The sequence below is a fragment of the Lathamus discolor genome, chromosome 17 (genome assembly GCF_037157495.1).
Source record: "Lathamus discolor isolate bLatDis1 chromosome 17, bLatDis1.hap1, whole genome shotgun sequence".
Taxonomy (NCBI): Eukaryota; Metazoa; Chordata; class Aves; order Psittaciformes; family Psittacidae; genus Lathamus; species Lathamus discolor.
The window spans coordinates 7198782-7218457 of record NC_088900.1 but is presented as its reverse complement, the minus strand read 5'-3'; the positions used below and the strand labels follow the sequence as shown (position 1 = coordinate 7218457).

At 57.5% G+C, this 19676-nt stretch overlaps 1 protein-coding gene across 4 annotated transcripts in view; it reads right to left on the bottom strand.

Annotated features, from left to right (window-relative positions):
* BCL9L (BCL9 like) overlaps window positions 1–19676 on the bottom strand; it is a 61650-nt gene that overhangs the window by 11305 nt on the left and 30669 nt on the right. For 3 of the 4 annotated variants that reach the window (XM_065697136.1, XM_065697134.1, XM_065697135.1), the window contains 2 exons: window positions 1491–1854; window positions 45–167 (listed from right to left, as the gene is read on the bottom strand). In XM_065697136.1, the coding sequence (XP_065553208.1) occupies window positions 45–167; window positions 1491–1791 (424 nt within the window). In that variant the 5' untranslated portion in view covers window positions 1792–1854. Of the gene's footprint in view, window positions 1–44; window positions 168–1490; window positions 1855–19676 lie in introns of those variants that run through there. The other variant, XM_065697137.1, reaches the window with a different exon arrangement.

The following is a 19676-nucleotide window of genomic DNA, read 5'->3' as shown; positions in this document are numbered from 1 at the left end:
GGCTTCATTCAAGCTTTTGAGCTGGTAAGGAGGTAGACACTCACTGTGTGCACTGCTGATGGGCTTGTCGTCTTCCTCACTGTCCGGCCCAGAGCACCATTCGTCCCCACTGTATGGCTGCTTCCTTTCCAGCACACACCGTCGCTTGCTACGGGGAGCCACCTCACCTGCAACAGGACGGAGCCATCAGAAGAGCTGAGGAGACCTGGCAGGGGCTGGGATGACTGCGTGCTGCATGCTGGCCCTACCAACCCAGCCAGGATGCACTGGGCAAGATGCCTTACGCTGACATCTGCCCAGCCGTGGTAAAGATCCTGAAGCATCTGCTAGGTCTGGGCTCCCTGTCTTAGCAGCCAGACCTGGTGAGACTGCCCTGTGAGAGCTATGGCTCAAATGATACAGATTCCTTACTGTCTGAAAAGAGTCTGCAAAACCAGCACATGTCCAACTGATGTCACAAACCAGAGAGCTTTGGGCACCAACCCTAAAAGAAAGGGGTCTGTGGGTTAGCAATTAAACCTGAAAATGGAACAGGAGGGCACAGTCGCCTCCTGTGTAGGGAGACAGACTCTGCTCTTTGCACACATCAGTGGGGCAGGGGCCTTCCCTGCCTCCCTCCATTTTTCAGATGCAGCTGATGCAGCTAAGGGAGAATACTTTCTTTGCTAAAGGCACCCAGGGACTCAGGGAAAGGAATCAGACACAGGATGGATAAATGTGGTTGTGAAATCAAATGCTCAGGGGCACGAGCCAGAACAGCGGCACTGCGTCTGGGGACCAGGTGTGAGTCTTGGTTGGAACCAAGGGCCCCACTGGGATTTCTGCTCCAACAACCCCCCTCCGAGATGCTCTAGCATCCCACGCAGCCGTTGAGCACAGAGCCTGGCGGAACGCAAGAGGCTACAGGGAAGGCTGGTGAGGACAGGGAAGCCAGAGGGTTTGGAAGCACTGACTCAGCCCTTTTCCAGAAGCCACGTACTGTAACACAAGAGTCATCCATCGCTGGTGAAACCACAGAACTGTTCAGACAGCGACCCTCACAGCACCTCCTCACTAACCACGACCGAGTCGTCGGGCAGCTGCAAGAACACCACAAAAGCAGCTCTTTGCCAACAGCGAGGAGACAGAAAACAACTCAACTTGGTCCCAAGTCTGCACATCACAAGGCAGGGTGTTCAGTGCAGCTGCAGTGAACCATGCTCTTGCTTAGCTGGCCTCAGCAGCCCATGAAAACCAGAGTCACAGATTCTTTACGTAACAAAGAGTTTAGGGGCTGGAACGTAAAGACACTGCTCTGCCACTCTGGTCCCAAACCCACGGATGTGACGAGCAATGATGCAAAGGCACACAGGCAGCCAGGACAAGCCCGGACAGAAGCCGCAGCACAGAAACCCAAGATACTCACAGCTGCTCCCATCCCAGGCCCTGCCAGGATGCTTGGAGCAACTACGAGTAGGACGTGCTGAGGCAAGGTTTAGAAGAGTTATTACCTTTTGATTCTGTGTCCTGTGAAGGGGTGCTGGCTTCTCGCTGTTCTCCAGAGTCCACCGAGATGCTTCGTTCCCGTTTCACCTTGCCCTTCAAGGAGCTGAAGTTTGGGACAGTGTTCTGGCTGTTTTTCAGTCCAGAGTTGCCAGGGGAGATCTGAGTGGCCTTGCCGCCATGGCTGCCTGCCCCCACACCCTTAGAGCCCAGGTTGCAGGGGGGTGCTTGGCTCACGTTGTGGTGCTGGGCCGGGGCACCGCTGCTGCCTGCCTTGCCATGGCTGGGCAGTTTGTTGTCAGGGTGCATTGGATTGGCTAAAACTTCCCACAGCGCCAGTGGAGGGAGCTCCCAGGCCCTTTGGTCAGAAACCTGCAGGAGAAGAGGGCAGCGGGTGAGTGGGTGCTCCTCACACGGACACAGCCCCAGAGCCGCTCCTGCCGGGAATCAGCCAGCAGCCCTCCAAGCGAAGGATCCCGCTCCCCAGCCAGCTGCATACAGACAAGCAGCTAACTCCCACCCATGCCGTGCATGGAGCCGGCCCGCGCTCCGAGGCACGGGCATGGACACGAGAGCCCTTGCTGCTGAGGCCGCGATGAGAGCAGGGTGCTCCGTGGCAGCCTGCGCTCTGCTGAGCGGAAGGATCCTTAGGGATGTGTTGCAGACCCCAGAGCTCAGACAACTCTGTGACCCGGAACAGAAATCTGGTGCCCGATGGTTTCAGGGACCCCTTCCGCAGCTAAGTAAGTTTATTCTGCTCTGCCAAACACTAAGGAGACAACAGAGCAGAGAGAAAATGGTGCAAGCCTATAACAAGAAAGCTGGTGTGGGACAGGGGAAGACTAAGAAGGTTGAGGCCGCTGAGGAGAAGGAGGCGGTGGGCTGCAAGGCAACTGCAGGGCCGGAAGTGTTGACACTTTTCAGCTAAGCAGTATCCCCGTCTCTCCCAGGGGCCTGAGGGACTGTTGCAGGTCCTGCTCCAAGGCCCTGGGTGAGGCAGCATCCACTGCAGCATCCAGCCCAGCAGGATGATGCAACGTGCCACAGGCCTGCTGGGACAGCAGCGTGAGGCTCTCCTGCCAGGAGACCCAGCCCAGCTTTCTGAATAGCCCCGCAGGCTGAGGCAGAGCGTGCAGGGAAGAGGAGGTTAGGGCAGAGCACCCGGCCTCTGGGCTGCAGGCTCCCACACACCAGCTTTCCCTGGCCTGAACAGCATTCACCGCCAAGTCCTTGGAGGCAGTGCCGGTATGGAAAGATGCACAATGCCATGAGAACTACTCCTGGCTTTCTCCAACTCTTCCTGCATCGGAGCCCTGTGTTCCTCTGCTAGTCTCCTCACCACCCCAGCCAGTGACCCCAAAGCTGCAGAGACCCCTACTGCTTGTCACATCTTCCCCACTCCTCGGGGAGCAGGGGGGGAGGAGAGTAAACCTCACGTTCAGAGAAGCTGAGGCATCCCTCTCTATCCGCTTACATCTGCCAAGTGCTTCGTGTGCCACCTCCACCATGCACTCAAGAACCTTTCCCGTGTACAGGCTGAGAAATTTCCCAGCACATGGGGGGTTCCTGGGCCTGTGGTCTACTCCTCCCATCTGGACCACACAGGTCAGATGCTGCGCACAGATTTCTTCTGCCACCCAGGGACAGGAAGCACGGGCTCCAGGCCAAACCCTGCATCTCTGAACAGCGCCACCAGAGCCCAGCAGCACTGCGCACACTGGTCCTGAGCTGTCAAAGGCACACTTGGGGACATACCATTGGCAAAAGTCAAGCGCCTGCTCTTCTAGGGCAAAACATTGTGCCCCGGATGGCATGGAAGCAAAGAGCAAAGCACACTTGGCAGACCCGTAATCCCCGACAGACAGCAATCACCACAAGGTGCAGGCTGCAGGTTGCCATCCCTTGCCAGAGAATCCCCCCTGCCTGCAGAAGGGGCTCCTTGGCACCTGCCTCCCTGCGAGGCCAAGCAGAGCTGACACGCTGAGAGCCGCCTGCGCCAACCGCGCCGTCCACCGCACTGCCCGCCCCGGCATTCCCGTTGAGCGAGTGGGATCCTCCATGAGCAGCCCAGCTTGGCCTATCACCGCTTCCTAACGAGCGAGCTGTTAGCTGCTCCCTCCTCCTCCGCCGCCTCCTCCACCTCCTCGCCATGCACCTCGCGAGGGCTCTGCTCTAGCCTGGAGGAAGATGGTAAGCCACAGCGCTGATTAATTTTCACGGCACATAAGGGAGTTGCTAGCCCTTTAAGTGTCAGCCAGTCTCGCTCGCTCGCTCTTGTTCTCCAGGGACCTATTAATAGCAGCTGGAAAGATCACATCACTCTCTGGATATTTATACCCCTTATTCCACACCAGGAGAGATTTATGTCAGAGCTGCTGTCCCAGTGCCTGCCCAATTGCTCTGTCAAACCACTCGCAGGGGGAGGGGAGCAAAGCAGGGAAGGAGACACGGAGAGGGCAAGCAGGGAGGAGGAGAAGGTCCATATGGCACAAGCTGCAGCGTTAAGTGCACACGCTGCCTGCAGCCGCTGGCTGGCTAGCCGCAGGGAGCCCTCAGCCCCGCTGGAAGAGGCTGTTGCCAGACAGCATTCCAGAAAGCAAGCCCTGCAGCAGCTCCTGCTGCTGGTGGCCCAGAGCCCCTGCCTGCTGCGTGCACTCGCGGGCTGTGCAAGGCGTCGCGCCGCAGTCCCGAGGGTCACAGCCCCACTGACACCAGGGCACAGCCAGCACAGCACCAGAGGGGCTGTGACCGCCTCCCGTACCGACGACAGGCTGGGAGACACAGGTCTGCCTGTGGCACATCCGAACGGACACATCTGCATTCAGAACAGATCCCAAAGTACTGCACCGAGAACGTGGATGCTCAGCAGCACTGATGTGCACCCCTTGTGCTGCGTAGCACAGGCATGGGAACACTGTAGGGAGGAACAAAACCGGGGCCCCCCTAAGACGGTGCTTGCAGAGTCCAGGGACTAATGCTCAAGATGCAGCCCCTACCCCTCCAGTTCCCAGGTCAGATTGCAGCGCTCACATGCATTGATCCCAAAGGACCTGGCAGCCGCCACAAGGAAACCTTTAGACGCTGCCTGCAGCACGGATGAGCCTCACTGGCTGTGGGATTCCCTCTGGAACGTTACGCTTTTGGGGCATCTTCCTCCTTCATTTTGGGAGTAGGCCGGTGCTCCAGGGAGGGCACCCAGCCCCTTGGCTCAGCCAGGCTCTAGACAGAAAGCCACCGCAGGCTGACGGGGGGCCCCGGCTAAACCCCAAGAAGCCCTCCTCTTCCAGTCTTCACTGAGAGTGACCGCTCTCCCCTCACAGTTCCTAATGGGAGAAATGCCAGGAGCAGCTGCCTGTGGATTCTGCTCTGCTTTTGGGAGCAGCAACAGTTGGATTCTGTTGCAGATGCATAGCGGGATCCACCCCGGCCTCTCATCTGTCTGGCTGCACCATGCCGATAGGCATCTTGATTGCTCTAAGCTCCCTGCACACGCCCCTAAATTGAAGCTAGATTCCAGCAGGCATGCCACACATCTGGGCCACAGAAGAGAATCCATTAGAAAGTAGATGCACTGGCACGGAGAGACAAATGATCCAAAACATCTTGAAAAGAACATGACAAAAAGGAGACTGCACAGAAATCTGGCTCCCTCTGCAATGTAGCAACACACCCACCACTCCAGCCCAGTAGTTTGAAAGACAATAGCAGATTTAATTCCCAGTGGTTAAAGCAAGGAGCCAAGACTCCTGGCTTCCACCCTGGCTGTCACCGATTCCACAAGTGACCCCGAGCAAGATGTACTGTTTCTGGGCGCCTCGATCTCCCCGTCATTAAACGGGGGACACCCCAGCCTTACCTCAGGCAGGCAGGGAGGCTTACACGGCACAACAGACACTGAAGTGCTACATCAGAATGCAGAGGGAATTTGCATGTCGTACAGCTGAAAAGCTGCATCTTTAAATCAAAGACTGGGACCTTTGCAGACAAGAAACCTCAACACAAAACAACACAAACTGCTTTCAGTAAGTCTCCTCCAGCACAGTCGGAGCAGCAGCAGAGGGGGAGGCGAAGCTCCAGGCCAGGAGAGACTGGGCTGACATATTCGCAATCCCGGAATTGCTAGCTGATAGATCAGGAAACCTGAAACCCCGCTGCGTTCCCGGAGGACTTTCTGGTGAATCATGCTCCGAAGGACGATAACACAGATTCCCAACATCGCCACAGGAATGTGGAGCCTGCGCCTGCCTCCGGATGGGGCAGGAGAGCCTCCTGGCTGCCAGCCTGCCCGTCCCACAGCATCCCCATCTCCCTGCCTGCCCCACAGCTTCTCCGCCTTGGTGCGGGCTGACACTGCTGCCATGCTATCCCTGCCGGAGGAAAGGGCCAAAGAAGAAGCCGGGAAAGCAGAGTCATGACGATCCAGGAAGGACGGAGCTTTGCTGCACCTCCCTCCTGTCAGATGCTGGGGAGAGCTCTTGTGAAACCCAGATGACTCCTGACTCGCACATAGCCCGGAAGAGCACAGCCCGGGCTCCTGAGCTGTGCTGACATGCCCTGAAGATCCCGAACACCCAACGGACAAGGCGGGTCATGGCAGTGAGGCAACACGCATAAAGTCACCCGGCCCTTCCTCGTCAGCCGGTCCCCGAAGTGAGGAGACCAGGTTGCCACTGCAAATGCGCTCCAAGCACATCACCTGTGCTGGTAACCACCCACCCGCTCGCTACTAACAGCAATCCTGCGACAAGCCTGACCGAAAACCTCCTGTGGACACAACCACAGACTCAAGGAAACACCCTGGCTTCGGAAATAAGGGGCTCTAAGCAAGCTCAAGGGGTTCTTGAGAAAGACATTAGGCAGAGAACAGCAAAAGGGAAGGCCCCAAAGACCCACGGCCCCCTCCCGCAGTCCCTCTCACCCCAAGGCTGGATGAGATCACAGGCACACCACCTAACACCATTCCGAGATTACCAGTCCCTCGGGGGTTAAAGCAGAGAGGGCTGGAACACCTCCAAAGAAATACCACACGATTTCATTGAAGTCAGAGTGCTTCACGGAGGCAAACGACTAACTCCCCAGAAGCAAGACTTCTGCAGTCTGAGACTCTTGGATCATTTCTGATTTGAGAAAAAGACTACAATCAGAAACTTGACCTTTGCTAAAGGGTTCCGAAAAGGTTGTTCCAAAACAATCCTTTTTGCAACAGCTTTTGAGTCTGTTCCAGCAAGAAACAAACCCCTCAGAACCAGCAGCAGAACGGCACTGCTGTCCCCCAGCCAGCCCCAGCCCAGAGGCAGCGATGGGCTCCAGCAGCCAGAGGACCACCCGAGCCTGACGAGCAGAGCTCTGAGCCAGCATGCGCGTGACCAGCCTCTGCAGAAGCATCTCCCTAACCCCATACCCAGCACTGGCCAGAGCATGTTTATCACCAGCGAGAGCAGCCTTAACCCCGGCTGCTGCTGGTAAAGGTATTCTCATCTGAGCCTTGCTTTGGTCGCCCAGACTCAGAGACACGGGGAGGCAGGAGCTCCACAGGACAGCGCTGCACTGACACCAGTCATCTGTTTTGAATGCGTCACAACATTATCCTGCTCTTTCACCACCAGACCAATAGCCTGGAGAAGCCTGTTTTCTCTTCTGTTTGTTTCTGGGATCCTTGTCCTGCCCTTTCCAATGGCAGAAGCGGTGGTCACCCTTACTGCCTGTACTGGAGGGTTCTGAAAGACCTCCAGAGAGAACCTAATGCTCGGTTGAATCCTCGCAGTTGTCAGAGTCCTTTTGGCAGCCCCACTGATCTCCTGCTGTTCGGAGCTGCCTCAGGAACGATGCATTTCAGCAGGGCTGCTTGGCCACGAGTCTCAAAGGTCTTTAGTAAGACAAAACCTCAGATTTGCGTTCCCTTCCACCTAGGGATGGACATCCCCACATAACACAGGTGGAGACTGAGGCTTGGAGAGAGTGAGGTGAATCGGGGATGCCGTCTGCTTTCTGCCCCACAGCCTACTAGCTTTCTCCTGTTGCTGCTTCAATCCACCAGTGTTAGAAGAGCTTTTCTTAGCGCTTCCTTGCCCCCAGCTCAACAGTTTCTGCCACTCTTCTGCTGCTTCCTGTGCCCTCAGGCAGAACCTGGCTTCCTGTCCAGTGCTCAGGAGTCTCCAGGTCTGTCACCAAATTTGCAGCTCCCCCGTCCAACTGGCACGTTCCTTACAGAAACCCTGCATGTGCCAGACATTACTCAACAGTCACATGCGGCTCTATTGGGATGATAACGAGGAATTATTTCATGGCTCCTGCGACCTGCTGGGTCAGCAAAGAGACCTACAGGGAGCTCCATGTGTGCCACAGCCACCCGAGCGCTGCAGCTCGGCTGGTGTCACAGCACCCAGGAGGCCAGGGAGCAAAGCCAGACGTTTTAAGCCACACGCAGGAAGGCTTGGTCTGACAGCCCTACTCTGACCTGACTATATGCACTGTTCAGATCACACAGCGTCCCAGGGTTCTGGGTCTGCTCCCAGAATAGACAAGTCAAGGAAGACTTGGGCTCCATCCCTGCACCCAGTCCCAACACTAAATACAGTGTGCAAAGGACACACCTGCAGCTAAAGCAAAGGCTGGGGTACCTGGGGGCCATCAAGCCACAGACAACAAGCCACAGACTGGGGTAACTGGGGGCCATCAAGCACAGCTCTGTGGCCAGCTGGGGAGGGGGAGCTGGCAGCACGATGCAGGGAAGAGGGGGCACAGCAAGGCTGGCTGCCCCGGCACCGTGCCCCGACACTGCCCTCCGCCAGCCCAGGCTGCAGAGGAGATGCAGAACTGCCGAGTGCTCCTCCAGGATTATAAATACCAGGCCCAGCGCGCGTCGGGGCCTGGGCTCTATATTTAAACCCGGCTGAGGTCACTTCCTTTTCCCAGCAGCTCCCACTCCGGTCACCTCATATTTGCATGCCATCATGACTAAGGCACATTGGGGTTTAAGGTCAGAGGGGAAGCGGCCACCCATCTGCCTCGCAGGAAATTCCACCCTGGGAAACCCTTCACCTTCCCCAGTGCAGATCGGCTGCACTCAGGCTCCGGCAGCAGAGATCCTGGTGATGAGCGGCGGCAGCTGGTACTGGGACCGCAGCGCTGGGCTGGAGAGGGACAGGGAGACCTCGAGGAGAGGGGAACCCGTGCTCCCCACCTGCTTTACCATCAGACTCCAGGCTTGCACCGGCGTGGGAGAGGGGCTTCCCCACTGCGCACCCTGAAAGGGCAACTGCTCCACCTTCTCACCCACCACGCTTCACCTCCTCCGCACCGTGAGCTGAAATTCCCCACTTCTCCCACTGAGGGGATGCGAAGAGGCACGGCCTTCCCCACAGACCTAGCCCCAAGGCCCAGGGACCACCGTGCCCTTATACAAACACCCCCAGCGCTCACCAAGCTCCTCCAGAGGCACAGTGATCTAAACCCTGAGAGCCAGGCCTCCAACTGCCCCATGAGAAACAGGCAGAAAAGAGCCAGCAATTGCCTCACCTCACTGATGGCAGCCCTCGGGGGGGTCAGTGGGAGCCCTGTTTAACAGCAGAGGTACACCCAGGAACAGGGAGGAGGGACCGAAGAGCAGCTCTGGGGCTGCCCCCAGAGAATTGCTCTTGTCCACCCGGAGAGACAGGGTCTCAGTAACTCGCGATGTGCCGAGTGGGCACCGGTTTCTGACACTCCTGCAGCCCTCCAGCCTGAGACCGGCAGGAGGCTTTGGGGTTTGCAGTGGCCCTTGTGGCCCTCCACACCCAACTCTAGTTATGCTGTTATTTCAAAACCAGAACATATGGAAAAGAAAAGTTATTGCGTCACCAGAGACCAAGGAACAAAGGAAGGGGGAGAGTGCAAGGGCTACCTAGGGGGGGTAGTGGAGATTACAGACCCTTTGGAAGCAAGGTAGCTCTTTAGGTCATGATATAAGCAAAACAGCTGCTGGGTTTGCAGTAGAACTAATCGGTGATGCTCACAGGGTATCTATTAGGTTTCGTATGGACTACCAAGCCGATTACAAAGTCTCTGAGACGGACACCTCCGAAGACTGATAGCCAGAAAAAAAGTTTCCCATACACAGTCTTGGCATACCAGCCAAATGCCCCTTCCTCTCCCTCATCCCACAGATTCTGGAGAGGAAATCTGCAACGGAGCAGGGGTGCCGCCGCAGCCCTATAATCCCCAGAGCCAGCCGATGGGGAAGCATCACTGCTACCAAAAGTGCGGAGCTGGCCAGCAGAGAGGGACGCAGATGCTCAGCTCCTTTGGCTGGTGCCAGGGTACTTGCTGTCCTCTCCGGCACACGGACACCGTGCCCTGGCTCCGAGCCGGCACCCTGGCAGCCTGAGCGCACCGGTGAGGCATGCCTGAGCCCTCCCAGGCTGCACCCCCACGACAACAGGAACCAGAAGCCACAGCAGGCCACCAGGCGATCACATTACAGGACAGGAAGGAAGAAAGCACTGTGATCAGGCTGGAATCGCTTTAAACAGCTTCCACACCGATACCTTGGCCACTGGAATTAGCACCCAAACGTCTCGTTCCTAAAGACACGTCCTGCTCTGGCAAACGCATGGGGACCAGAGCACCACAGACACTGGCGGCCACACCAAGGCTGCTCACAAAGCAAGGTCATGGCAGCAAGCAGCCTGGGAGAACGCAGAGAGTCTCCCTACACCTTGTTGGGAGAAATCCATGTTCAGCAGCGCCCTGCCTCTCCATGTACATCTTCACCACAGGCATGTGCAGGTTGTCCTCAGAAGAGCAGCAACCCACGGGTTTGGAGGCAGAGAGGCAGGCGCTTCCCTGCAGCTCCCCTCCTTGCACTCAATGGTGGTGGGAGCTCCTCCACCTTCCCACAGGACCCCCAGCTCCACGCACGCCCTGCTGCTGGCAGGCAGAGGGTTAATGATGCCCAGAGAGCTGCAGGCAGCCTCCTCCTTGCCCTCTCAGGAACAATGGGGCCATTGTGGGAGGCCAGGCAAGTGTGGGCAGATCCCTTGCCTGGCAGTTACCCACTGGGTGGGTCCTCACTGCCACTCAGGTAGGAGAGCCCCATGGAATTACACGTGGCCAGCCAGGCGCAGGAGCAGCATGCCAGCGTGCCCGGTGCCGAGCAGCCTCGCTCCTACCAATCTGCCTGGGTACAAAACGCAGTCCGACAGCCAGTGGCACAGAGCTGCCAGCACAGCAGACCCGGCTGTGAGCCGGAGGCTGAGTGCTGCCCGTGTGCCAGCACCCCACCTGGGTCTCCAGCAGGATCAGCTGCGCTCTCGGGATGTGTCACGGGGGGAATGGAGCAGGAGCGACAAAAGTCACATCTCAGTGGCGGGTGCAAGTGCTGACCTGGGACCAAGAGCTTCTGGGAAACCTGAGAACTCCACAACTTGACACACACGTGAGCAGTGAGAACAGGACTGCAAGGGGAGTTCAGGGGGCGGTGGTGACAGTGTTCCAAGCCTCCACAGTCTGAAACTGGGATGAGTAAGCAAGGAAGGAAGCAGCTCCAACATACTCCTACTCTCCTACAGATTTGCACCTCCAGGCCCCAGCATGTCGGTGCAAAGAAAACTTGGGATGCTCCGAATTCATTCCCCAAGACGCAGAGCTGATTCCTGACACAGCGGCAGCACCACTGGGAAACCCTACCCAAGGCAAGGCCGGCTCTCCGTCGCACTCCCAGACTTTTCAGCAGAGCCTCTTGCCCCCTTGGGCATGGGACCAGGGTACACAACAATAAACTCGGCTAATTGAAGCATACACTGAGCATCTGCGTGAAGGCCTTGGCCAGGAACCTGACTCCGGACCAAGAGCCGCTGCATGCTGCCTCCAACATCAGAAGCAGGTCCCAAGGAGCAGAGCAGTGCAATGAGAACTGGAGAAGAGCTCAGCACTGCCTCCCAGGGAGCCCTGTTGTGAGCCTGCAGGTCATGGAGTGCAGCTCCAAGCATCTGGAGTAGCCCAAGTCCCGACAGGAGGAAGGTGCAGCTCAGATGAGCAATTCTCTGACCTGCAGCCCCACTCTGCCAGCAGTCCCCATCTGCTTCTTTTTCACCCAGTCTCCCGGTGTCCCGCACTAGCTCAGGAGTGCCACTGCTCCCCAGTTTTCCCGGAGCCAGGCTGATAAACAAGCAGCCTGGGCAGCCTCAGGCAGATCTCCAGGTCTGCGCCCCATTCACGTTTTCAGAGCCAGAGCCTTCTCCCCTGCAACTCCCAGGTAACTGTTGTGTCATCTCTTCACATTTCCCACTGGTAGGAATCACTTTATGCCTTGACCCCAGCTTGCTCTCTGCTGTTGCTGTTACTCGGCCTTGACAAACCCACCTCCAGACACGCCACACAAGTTAAATACAGCACTGCTTTGGGTCCCAAATGGGAGGCTCTCAAAGAAAGGGCGAAAAATAGATGTGCCAACATAGTGCTCCCCACTTTGCATCCAGCTCTGATCAATAAACCAGTGCAGCCTGCGGATAGATTTTCCTCTTCCATACACGCTCTACCAAGAGGGCCCAAGACGAGGGCAGGTAAAAACATCTGACAGATCTGACAGGGCAGGGTTTAACCTGTGCGTCTGTACAAGACAGCATGCCTGAAAGAAAACACATTCTCTCCTTCCAACCAGGAAGAGGGAGAATCTGGCTAACCTCTGGCAAATGCGGGGGCGGGGGGGATGAGGGGGAAAGAAGAAAGAAAAATCAGGGCAAGAGGGACAAAACAATCTTTGTCCTCGTTTCACTGGTCACGCAAGTGCAAGGCAGCCGCGGCACCCGCTGCCCCAGCTCAGACAGCAAGAAACAGGCACAACCGGCGCAGTTTCACCGAGGCTTAGAGAAACCTGGCTCTATGGTCTAGAGAAAGCCACAACCCCGCGCTCAGGAAAGAGGTAGAGCGTGGATGGGAGTTCCAGGCTACCCTGATAATCAGCTCACAGGTAGGCCAGCACAGCCTCAGAGCTCATCGCTCAGCAGCGCGACCTTCGATTCAGACGCTGTGCCTTTAAACGAGCCTCAAGACCACACAAGGGTTAAATCTGCCTATAAATATCTGTTCTCAGCAGGGCTGCTGCTCTGAACCCTCCAGCCATCTGTTCTAGCTTTCCCCCATCTAAGACTCTAACATCTGAAGCATGCTCACAATTCTTAGGAGTGCTCCCAAAAATAGACCAGCGCTGTGGCTTCACTCTGCCGCCCATGTTTGTGAGTGCAGGAGCATGCACGAGCCTGGAGCTGTGCGAACGCGAACACGTCTGCCTCTGCGAGGCGAGCAGGCCTGCACCAGCACGGCTCCATTTGCATCCGCGCTGGCGTGGGTGCAACCGCCTGACCGCAGATCCATGTGAATCCGCACGAGCATGTTCGCGCTGGTACGAGCCTGCATCTGCACGCGTGTGCGAGTCCGCGCCGCAGCGTGGGTGTGAGAGAACGCGGACGATGCTGCCAGGGCTGCCATGGCGGCAGGGTCCTGCCATGCCCCCTGCCCAGCGCGACACGGCCAAGGCACTGCTCCCGCTGCAGCCTGGCCTCAGCATAAACCAGCCTGGCCCCCGAGGTGCCGCTGCCCCCGGGCCCTGGCACTGCAACCCAGGGAGCGAGCCTGCCCTGCAGCGCGGCAGGGAAGGGAGGGCGCGCTCCTCTTGTTCAAAGCTTGGCTCAGCAAATTCAGCAACCCCACCTCCGGGCACCAGAACCTCGCTGCGAAAGCAAGTAAAGCCTGATCTGTGTGAGGCCGGAGACACACCGCCCTGCCCGCATCCAGCTGGGGCTTGCAGGATTTCCTCAAGCACTCCATGCACATAGACAGGGCAAGGCTCCTACTGCAGACATGACAGCTTTCTCCTGGAGCAGACTGGGCTCCAAGTCTCTTGTAGGTCTTTCCAAATACCAAAGACATCACTAGGTTCACCCTTCTGACTGCCAAACCCATTAGCCTCATTCCGCACGGGCAAATCCAGAGGATAATAATCGCTGTGACGCTCACAAGGCAAAATGGGAAACAAGCTGTCAGCTCCCAAATCCGGACATATTGTCCAGGAGCAAACCATCCTCCCGAGCACCCTCAGGGCACAGTACTGTCCACCTGCTCCATGCCAAGCACAGCTCCCACTCAAACACCCATTATTCAGTGGGGACTATCACAAAGAAGCTCAGCCCTGGCTGCTGGCCCTACTGCCACCACATCACTGGGCAATGTGCGTGCACAGCCACAGGGAGGGGACAACCAGCGTCCATCCTCCATGCAATGACAACAGCCCGAGGATCAGACAGGAGCTAGGTTTTCATCTCTAACTACTTCTACAAGAGTGATTTTCCTCTTCCACACCGAGCAAAACTATAGACAAAGCCTCAAGCACAGAAGTGCCTGGCTGTGGTAGGGATGGGGCTGTCTCAGGGCAATCAGCTTCTGCCACTTGCTATCCTGACAGTTAGGAAGGGCAGAGGGCAGAAACTACATACCACCACCCTTTTGCTCAGTGTGCCGAGCTGCCCAGTCTATTTCACCCTCTGATGTACTCGAGAAGATAGCCAACTAGCTCCAAGCACTATAACCAAGACATTTCAAGAAACGTAAAGTGCAGGTACACCTTAAACTCGGGTGACAATGTAAATGGAAAGAGCTTGAAAATCCAGCTCTTCATTTCAGGCTTTGGCAGGGAGATGTGCTGGGAAACAGCCTCAGCAGACTGAGTCAACACAGCTCTACTCTATTTCTGACAGAGGAAAAAAAACCCCATTGATCCAGGTATTGATCTGATGCAGGAGTTTGTGTTTGTTTAAAAGTTTGCCCATGGGTCAGACCTTGTTACAAGCATCTTTCCTGGTGATGAGGTTAGAAACACAGACACCTTCCAAAGCTCTGCACACAAATCGCACCTGTACCAGGTCAGACCCCAGCGGGCTCCAAGTTGAGCAGGAAACAATGCTCTCCACTTCAGCAGGCAGCCATGGGCGCCAGCAATCTGCAGGTCACTCCGAGCTGCTATATTCCCTTCCATACCGCGCCTGCTCTTCTTCTGTCCTGGACATTTGCCGAGTGAATGACCTCCAATTAGTTGAAGAAAAAAGCATGGCTAAATCAGGCGCTGTTATTCCATCAGAGACACACTCAAAGATTGCTACAGAGCTCTCCTCTTCCCACACCTCCTCAACCCTAGGGGCACAAGCTCTTAGGAGACAGGGAAGGGAAGAGAAGTGAGGACAGACTGAGGACTACGCACAAACAAATCATAGAATCATAGAACAGTTAGGGTTGGAAAGGACCTCAAGATCATCCAGTTCCAATCCCCCTGCCATGGGCAGGGACACCTCACACTAAACCATCCCACCCAAGGCTCTGTCCAACCTGGCCTTGAACACCGCCAGGGATGGAGCACTCACAACCTCCCTGGGCAACCCATTCCAGTGCCTCACCACCCTCACAGTAAAGAACTTCCTCCTTATATCCAATCTAAACTTCCCCTGTTTAAGTTTGAACCCGTTACCCCTTGTCCTGTCACTACAGTCCCCGATGAAGAGTCCCTCCCCAGCATCCCTATATGGGATGCAGGAGCTGCATCCCCAGCAGCTACCTCCTGACCTCAAGGCTCCTTCCCTCTGTGCCCAGCAAACGTGCAGCATCCGTTGCCCTCTACTCATTTCCAGCCTCTTAAATCTCTGGCAATAAAAGCCAGATCCAAGCAGCACTTTGTCGTTTTCCTCACTGCTTCTGTCCTGCTACCATGGTTCCTGCATGAACTGCAGATGCACACAGACTGCAGCATTTTCCTAGCTGCTTCCAGCTGTACAGTACAGGCAGGGCCACCGACCATCAGAGAAGAGGTGGGGGCACGACTACATGTGCAGAGATGTATCTTGCAGGGACTAAGTTATCATTCCCGCATGTCAGCATTCCCCACTGTGTTCTCAAGCCTCCTCATGCACCTTTAAGCTCCCTTCATTTCAACAGAGCAGAATATTCTGTAGGATTTATTTTGCCTTTTACGTTTCTTAGCCCATCACATCCTTTCCTGCTGCAATAAAAACCAGTAAATCAATTTCTCTCCTTCCCTGCTTTTGCTGCCTTGGAAGCATGTCTTGCAATAGAGCAGTGACAGATGACAGAGGAAGCAGCAAACTAGTTCAGACCAGTGCAGGTATCCTCAGATCCCCGCATGGCTCCCAGCAGCTACCCAGCTTCTCACTCTCTTGCAGAAGGACGCAGAAGCCAGAATCAGGCTGGAGCATTCGCTGCCATTTCTACATTAGAAACAGCAAAACCCAACATACAAATGAAGAAAATCTGTCTCTGAAACCAACCGGCCAATTTGCATCTGAAAACCGCTCTCTCCACGAGGAGCATCCTTTGTTTCCTCTGCAGTTTTACTCCTGTGAGGTGCCACAGGGGGTGCCCAGGCACCCCTGGAAGCTGGGACACACAGTGAGGTCCCACCACCCGTCACACAGGTCAGGCTGGGACACAGGCTGGCCACAGCCAACAAGCCCAACTTGGATCCACCAACCTGACCCCCTGCACCACCTCTGCCCTGGCAATGGGTCACCCGCTGCGCACAGAGGGGTACGGAATCCATCCCGCTGTGCACAGAGCCTGCTGGAGGATGCTGGACACCCTGCACCCCTGACAACAGCGTGCGGCTGCCCCTCTGCAGGGTGTCAGGCCGTCGCACAGCGGGGCTGCTGGCTCACCGTCTTCCCAGTGGAAGCACCGACTCCAGGGCGCACTTCGAGCAGCCACACCTGCAGCCAGCACGGGAAAACACCCGGGAGCACAGCTTCGCCTCCCACCTCCTCCTGCACGCCTCCAAAAGCAGCCCAGAGCCAGCACGGCTCCTGGGCGCCAGCGGCCGGGGTGGGGGGACACTTGCTCCTCAGCTCCCAGGCCTGGCCTGCATGGCCTTTGGCAAGATGCTTCACCCCTCTGTCCCTCCAGCTTCCAATTGCCCATAGGAGCCCGGCCTCAGCCTGTGGCCTGGGCGCAGCGGGCAGCTCCTCTCCTCGCCACTGCAGGCGGAAGCAGGAAGGCAGAGCCCGGCTCCCACCCTGCACCTTCTCCCCCTAGACCGGTGCTGAAAATAAAAACCAGCTTCCACTTGTCGTGGTCCTGAGAGACAAGGAGGCAGAGAGAGGTTTGTTGTCAATACATGAAACTGTCGCTAAGTGAAGGAGAAAAAAATCCGGGGGGAAGAGGGGGAACGAGGGAGGGGACAAAACCACATTTTTACTTCTGGTGGCCAGCCAGCTGCCTGACTCAGCCAGTTTGGTCGCCTGCCATATAGATTTAAAAACAAAACCAAGCTCCTGCAGAGGGGAGAGAAGGGGGTTCGGGTGAATGTGCTTTGTTGTTGCGTGTCCAGCAGATCCTAGAGCGGCCCGAGATGTGCTTAGGAAGATGGCTCCCCTGCCACGCTGCGCCCCGGCACTCTGCGGAGTCTGAAAGAACCGCAGCGAAAGCCCACGGCTGCCCGGAGCTGTGTCCCTCCAGCCGCCCCCGGGGCTGGGGACAGCAGTTTGCGTCCCCAGGCTGGTGCCCGTCCACTGGCCAAGGCAAGGATGACCAGCCTCGTCCGAGGTGTCCTGCTTCTGCTAGGAAGAGTGCTGCACAGAAGGCCCCCCACCTTTGCTCCCTGCCCGAGGGATGTACACAGGAGGTGGGAGGCGCAGGGAAGAGGTTGTTTTCAAACACCAGCTCCCGTTATCAGGATCCCACGGTGCCCATGGCACGGTGGCCGCTCGTAAGGAGCGCTCTCTGTTCCCGGAGCGCTGCACAAACACGAACACGCGCTCCCCATGCCCTGTGCAGCGACACAACACGCTGGCATGCTCCGCACGGCACCAGGCACGCAGCGCTCGCCGCTCCACGCCGACTCGGCGCTTCCACACAACTGAAGGCCATGGAATCATCTGTGTATGAGCATTACTTCGCACTCTGCACTGCAGCAGGCTACAAACCCTGGCTGGTGAAGCCTCCTGAGCACCCCACAGAGTGATCTCCCATAGGAACTGGCCAGACTCCCCAGAGGTTAACCCCTTGCTTGCTGCAGGGAGTGCAGGTAGAGTAAATTACCTAAGGAGCTGATGACGGGCAAGTGCAAATCCTGTGGTTCCTATTCCCGTCTGAGCAGAGAACAGAAGTGCCCAAAAACCAAGGCCTCACCCAAAGTCACCCCAGCCACCAGCAAAGCCGGGAACAAAACCTTTGCCTTTTGGCTCCAGGTCCCCAGCACAGGCACTAAGGCAATACCGAAACGCAGCCTGCCAGCTGCCCCATCTCCATGAGGACATGGAGGGATGGAGAGGTGAAGTGTTCAAGGCCAGGCTGGATGGGGATTTGAGCAACCTGGTCCAGTGGAAGGTGCCCCTGCCCGTGGCAGGGGGTCGGAACTGGATGAGCTCTAAGGTCCCTTCCAACCCAAACCGTTCTGTGATTGTCTGATCTCCAGCAGCACCCCACCAGCCTTGCGAGGGCTCAGAGGTGCAGATGTGCACCCCATGGGCAGGTGCAGGACCCTACCAGGGATTGCTGCCGTGAGGCCGGTCCATGCAGGACACATGCAGACACAGGGACAAATGCCAAGCCGGACAGGATCCACCGCTGCAGGGCGAGGGGCATCGCTCACAGGCTCTGCCCAGCCTTCATCCCTGGGGGGGAACAGCCTGGCCTCACCTTGGGAGATGTTTCTGATTTGAGAAGACGGAGCAGGACGAGGGGCTGAGGAGAGGTTTGCAGCGGAGCTAAAAGGGGAGATTTAGTAACTGTCGGAAAAAATGGCTGCTTTATTGCAGGCAGCTTGTAAACCCTGGAGCCTGCAGGTCTGGGAGTAATTTCTCCCTCCCACGTGCTGGGCTCAGTTTGTACTGAGGGTCAGAGGTCGGTGCTTTTCCAAAGCATTCTGGGAAAGACGCCAACTGGAGCAAGCTGCTGAACACCTCCTGCAGCCCGAGCCGCGCGGGGCTGGAGCGCGCCGTTAACCCTTCACGGGGCTCCATCCCTGCAGCGCGGGGAGAGCGGGGCGCGGAGGATGGCTGCTGCAGAGCCCCTGCTCCGGGCACCCCGCCGGGCGCCGGGCTGGGAGGCAGCCGGGGCTCAGCCGCCCGTGCGCGGGCTCGGCCCGCTTCCCGGCTCCCCAGCAGCTGCATCCCAGAAAACAAGAGCACAGGAAAGGGAGACCCGAGCACCCGGGGCAAAGCGCTCAGCATGGAGGGAAAGGCACCTCGCAGCAATGCGCCCAGGTGGGAAATGAGGGCAGTACTGCTTGAGCCCAGCACCAGCCCCTGCAGCCCATGCCCCTGTCTCTGCCACACCTCTGCCCTCAGAAGCCTGTGGGCACACAGTCACAACCAGGGCACTAACTGGGGCACCCACAGGAGACAATGCTCCCGTGGGAAGGGTCCTGCCGGACTCCTGGCACCCCTTCTCCTGGCTCTGGGACAGGTCCGGCTGGCAGGGGGGACACGGCTTTGCTGTCTCAGCCCTGCACCGCAGTGGCACTGGATCACCTGTGCAGGAGAGAGCATGGCTCGCTGCAGTGCTCCAGCTTCCTCTCCCAGAGATGTGTGCGAGCCTTGCTGGCCCGCAGCCAGGCTCCGCTGCCCCCACCCCAGCACACAGAGGAAGGGAGCTCGCTTCTGCTTCTCAGCAGCATCTCTCATCCTCCCCTCAGACGCATGCCCCATCTTCCCCTCGCTTCATCTCCTTCACGCTCAGCGCTGCACAGAGGCAGAGGAGGAGCCTGCGGTTGCTGCCCAGGCAAACAGGAGACCTGAGAGCTCAATGGGGTCTGGCTGCCGGAGCTGCTCCAGGCTCTCCCCCTCCGTGCAGCAGCACCGTGCCCGCTTGCTGCAGACCAGCACCCCAAAGTGTGCTAATGGGTGCATCGGGGCCCTTCGCTCCCGACACTGAGGCCTTAGTCCTGCTCCCTGTGAGTGCTTGCTGCCAGCCAGCCTGGAGCTGCCCTCTCCATGCCACAACCTTCACTGGCGCTCAGGTGACTTCAGTGGCTCCTACAGCAGCCGTCCCGCTGCCACTGCTTCGATGCCTGGTACGGGCATGGGCCGCAGGCCGAACAGGGGCCAGAACCTGCTGCCATCTAAGTGCATGCCAAGGAATGCCCCTCCACCTCACCACGCTCCCTCGAGCTGGCAGGGGGGAACTGGCTGCACCTCTGCACCCCCCACCGCAGGGAC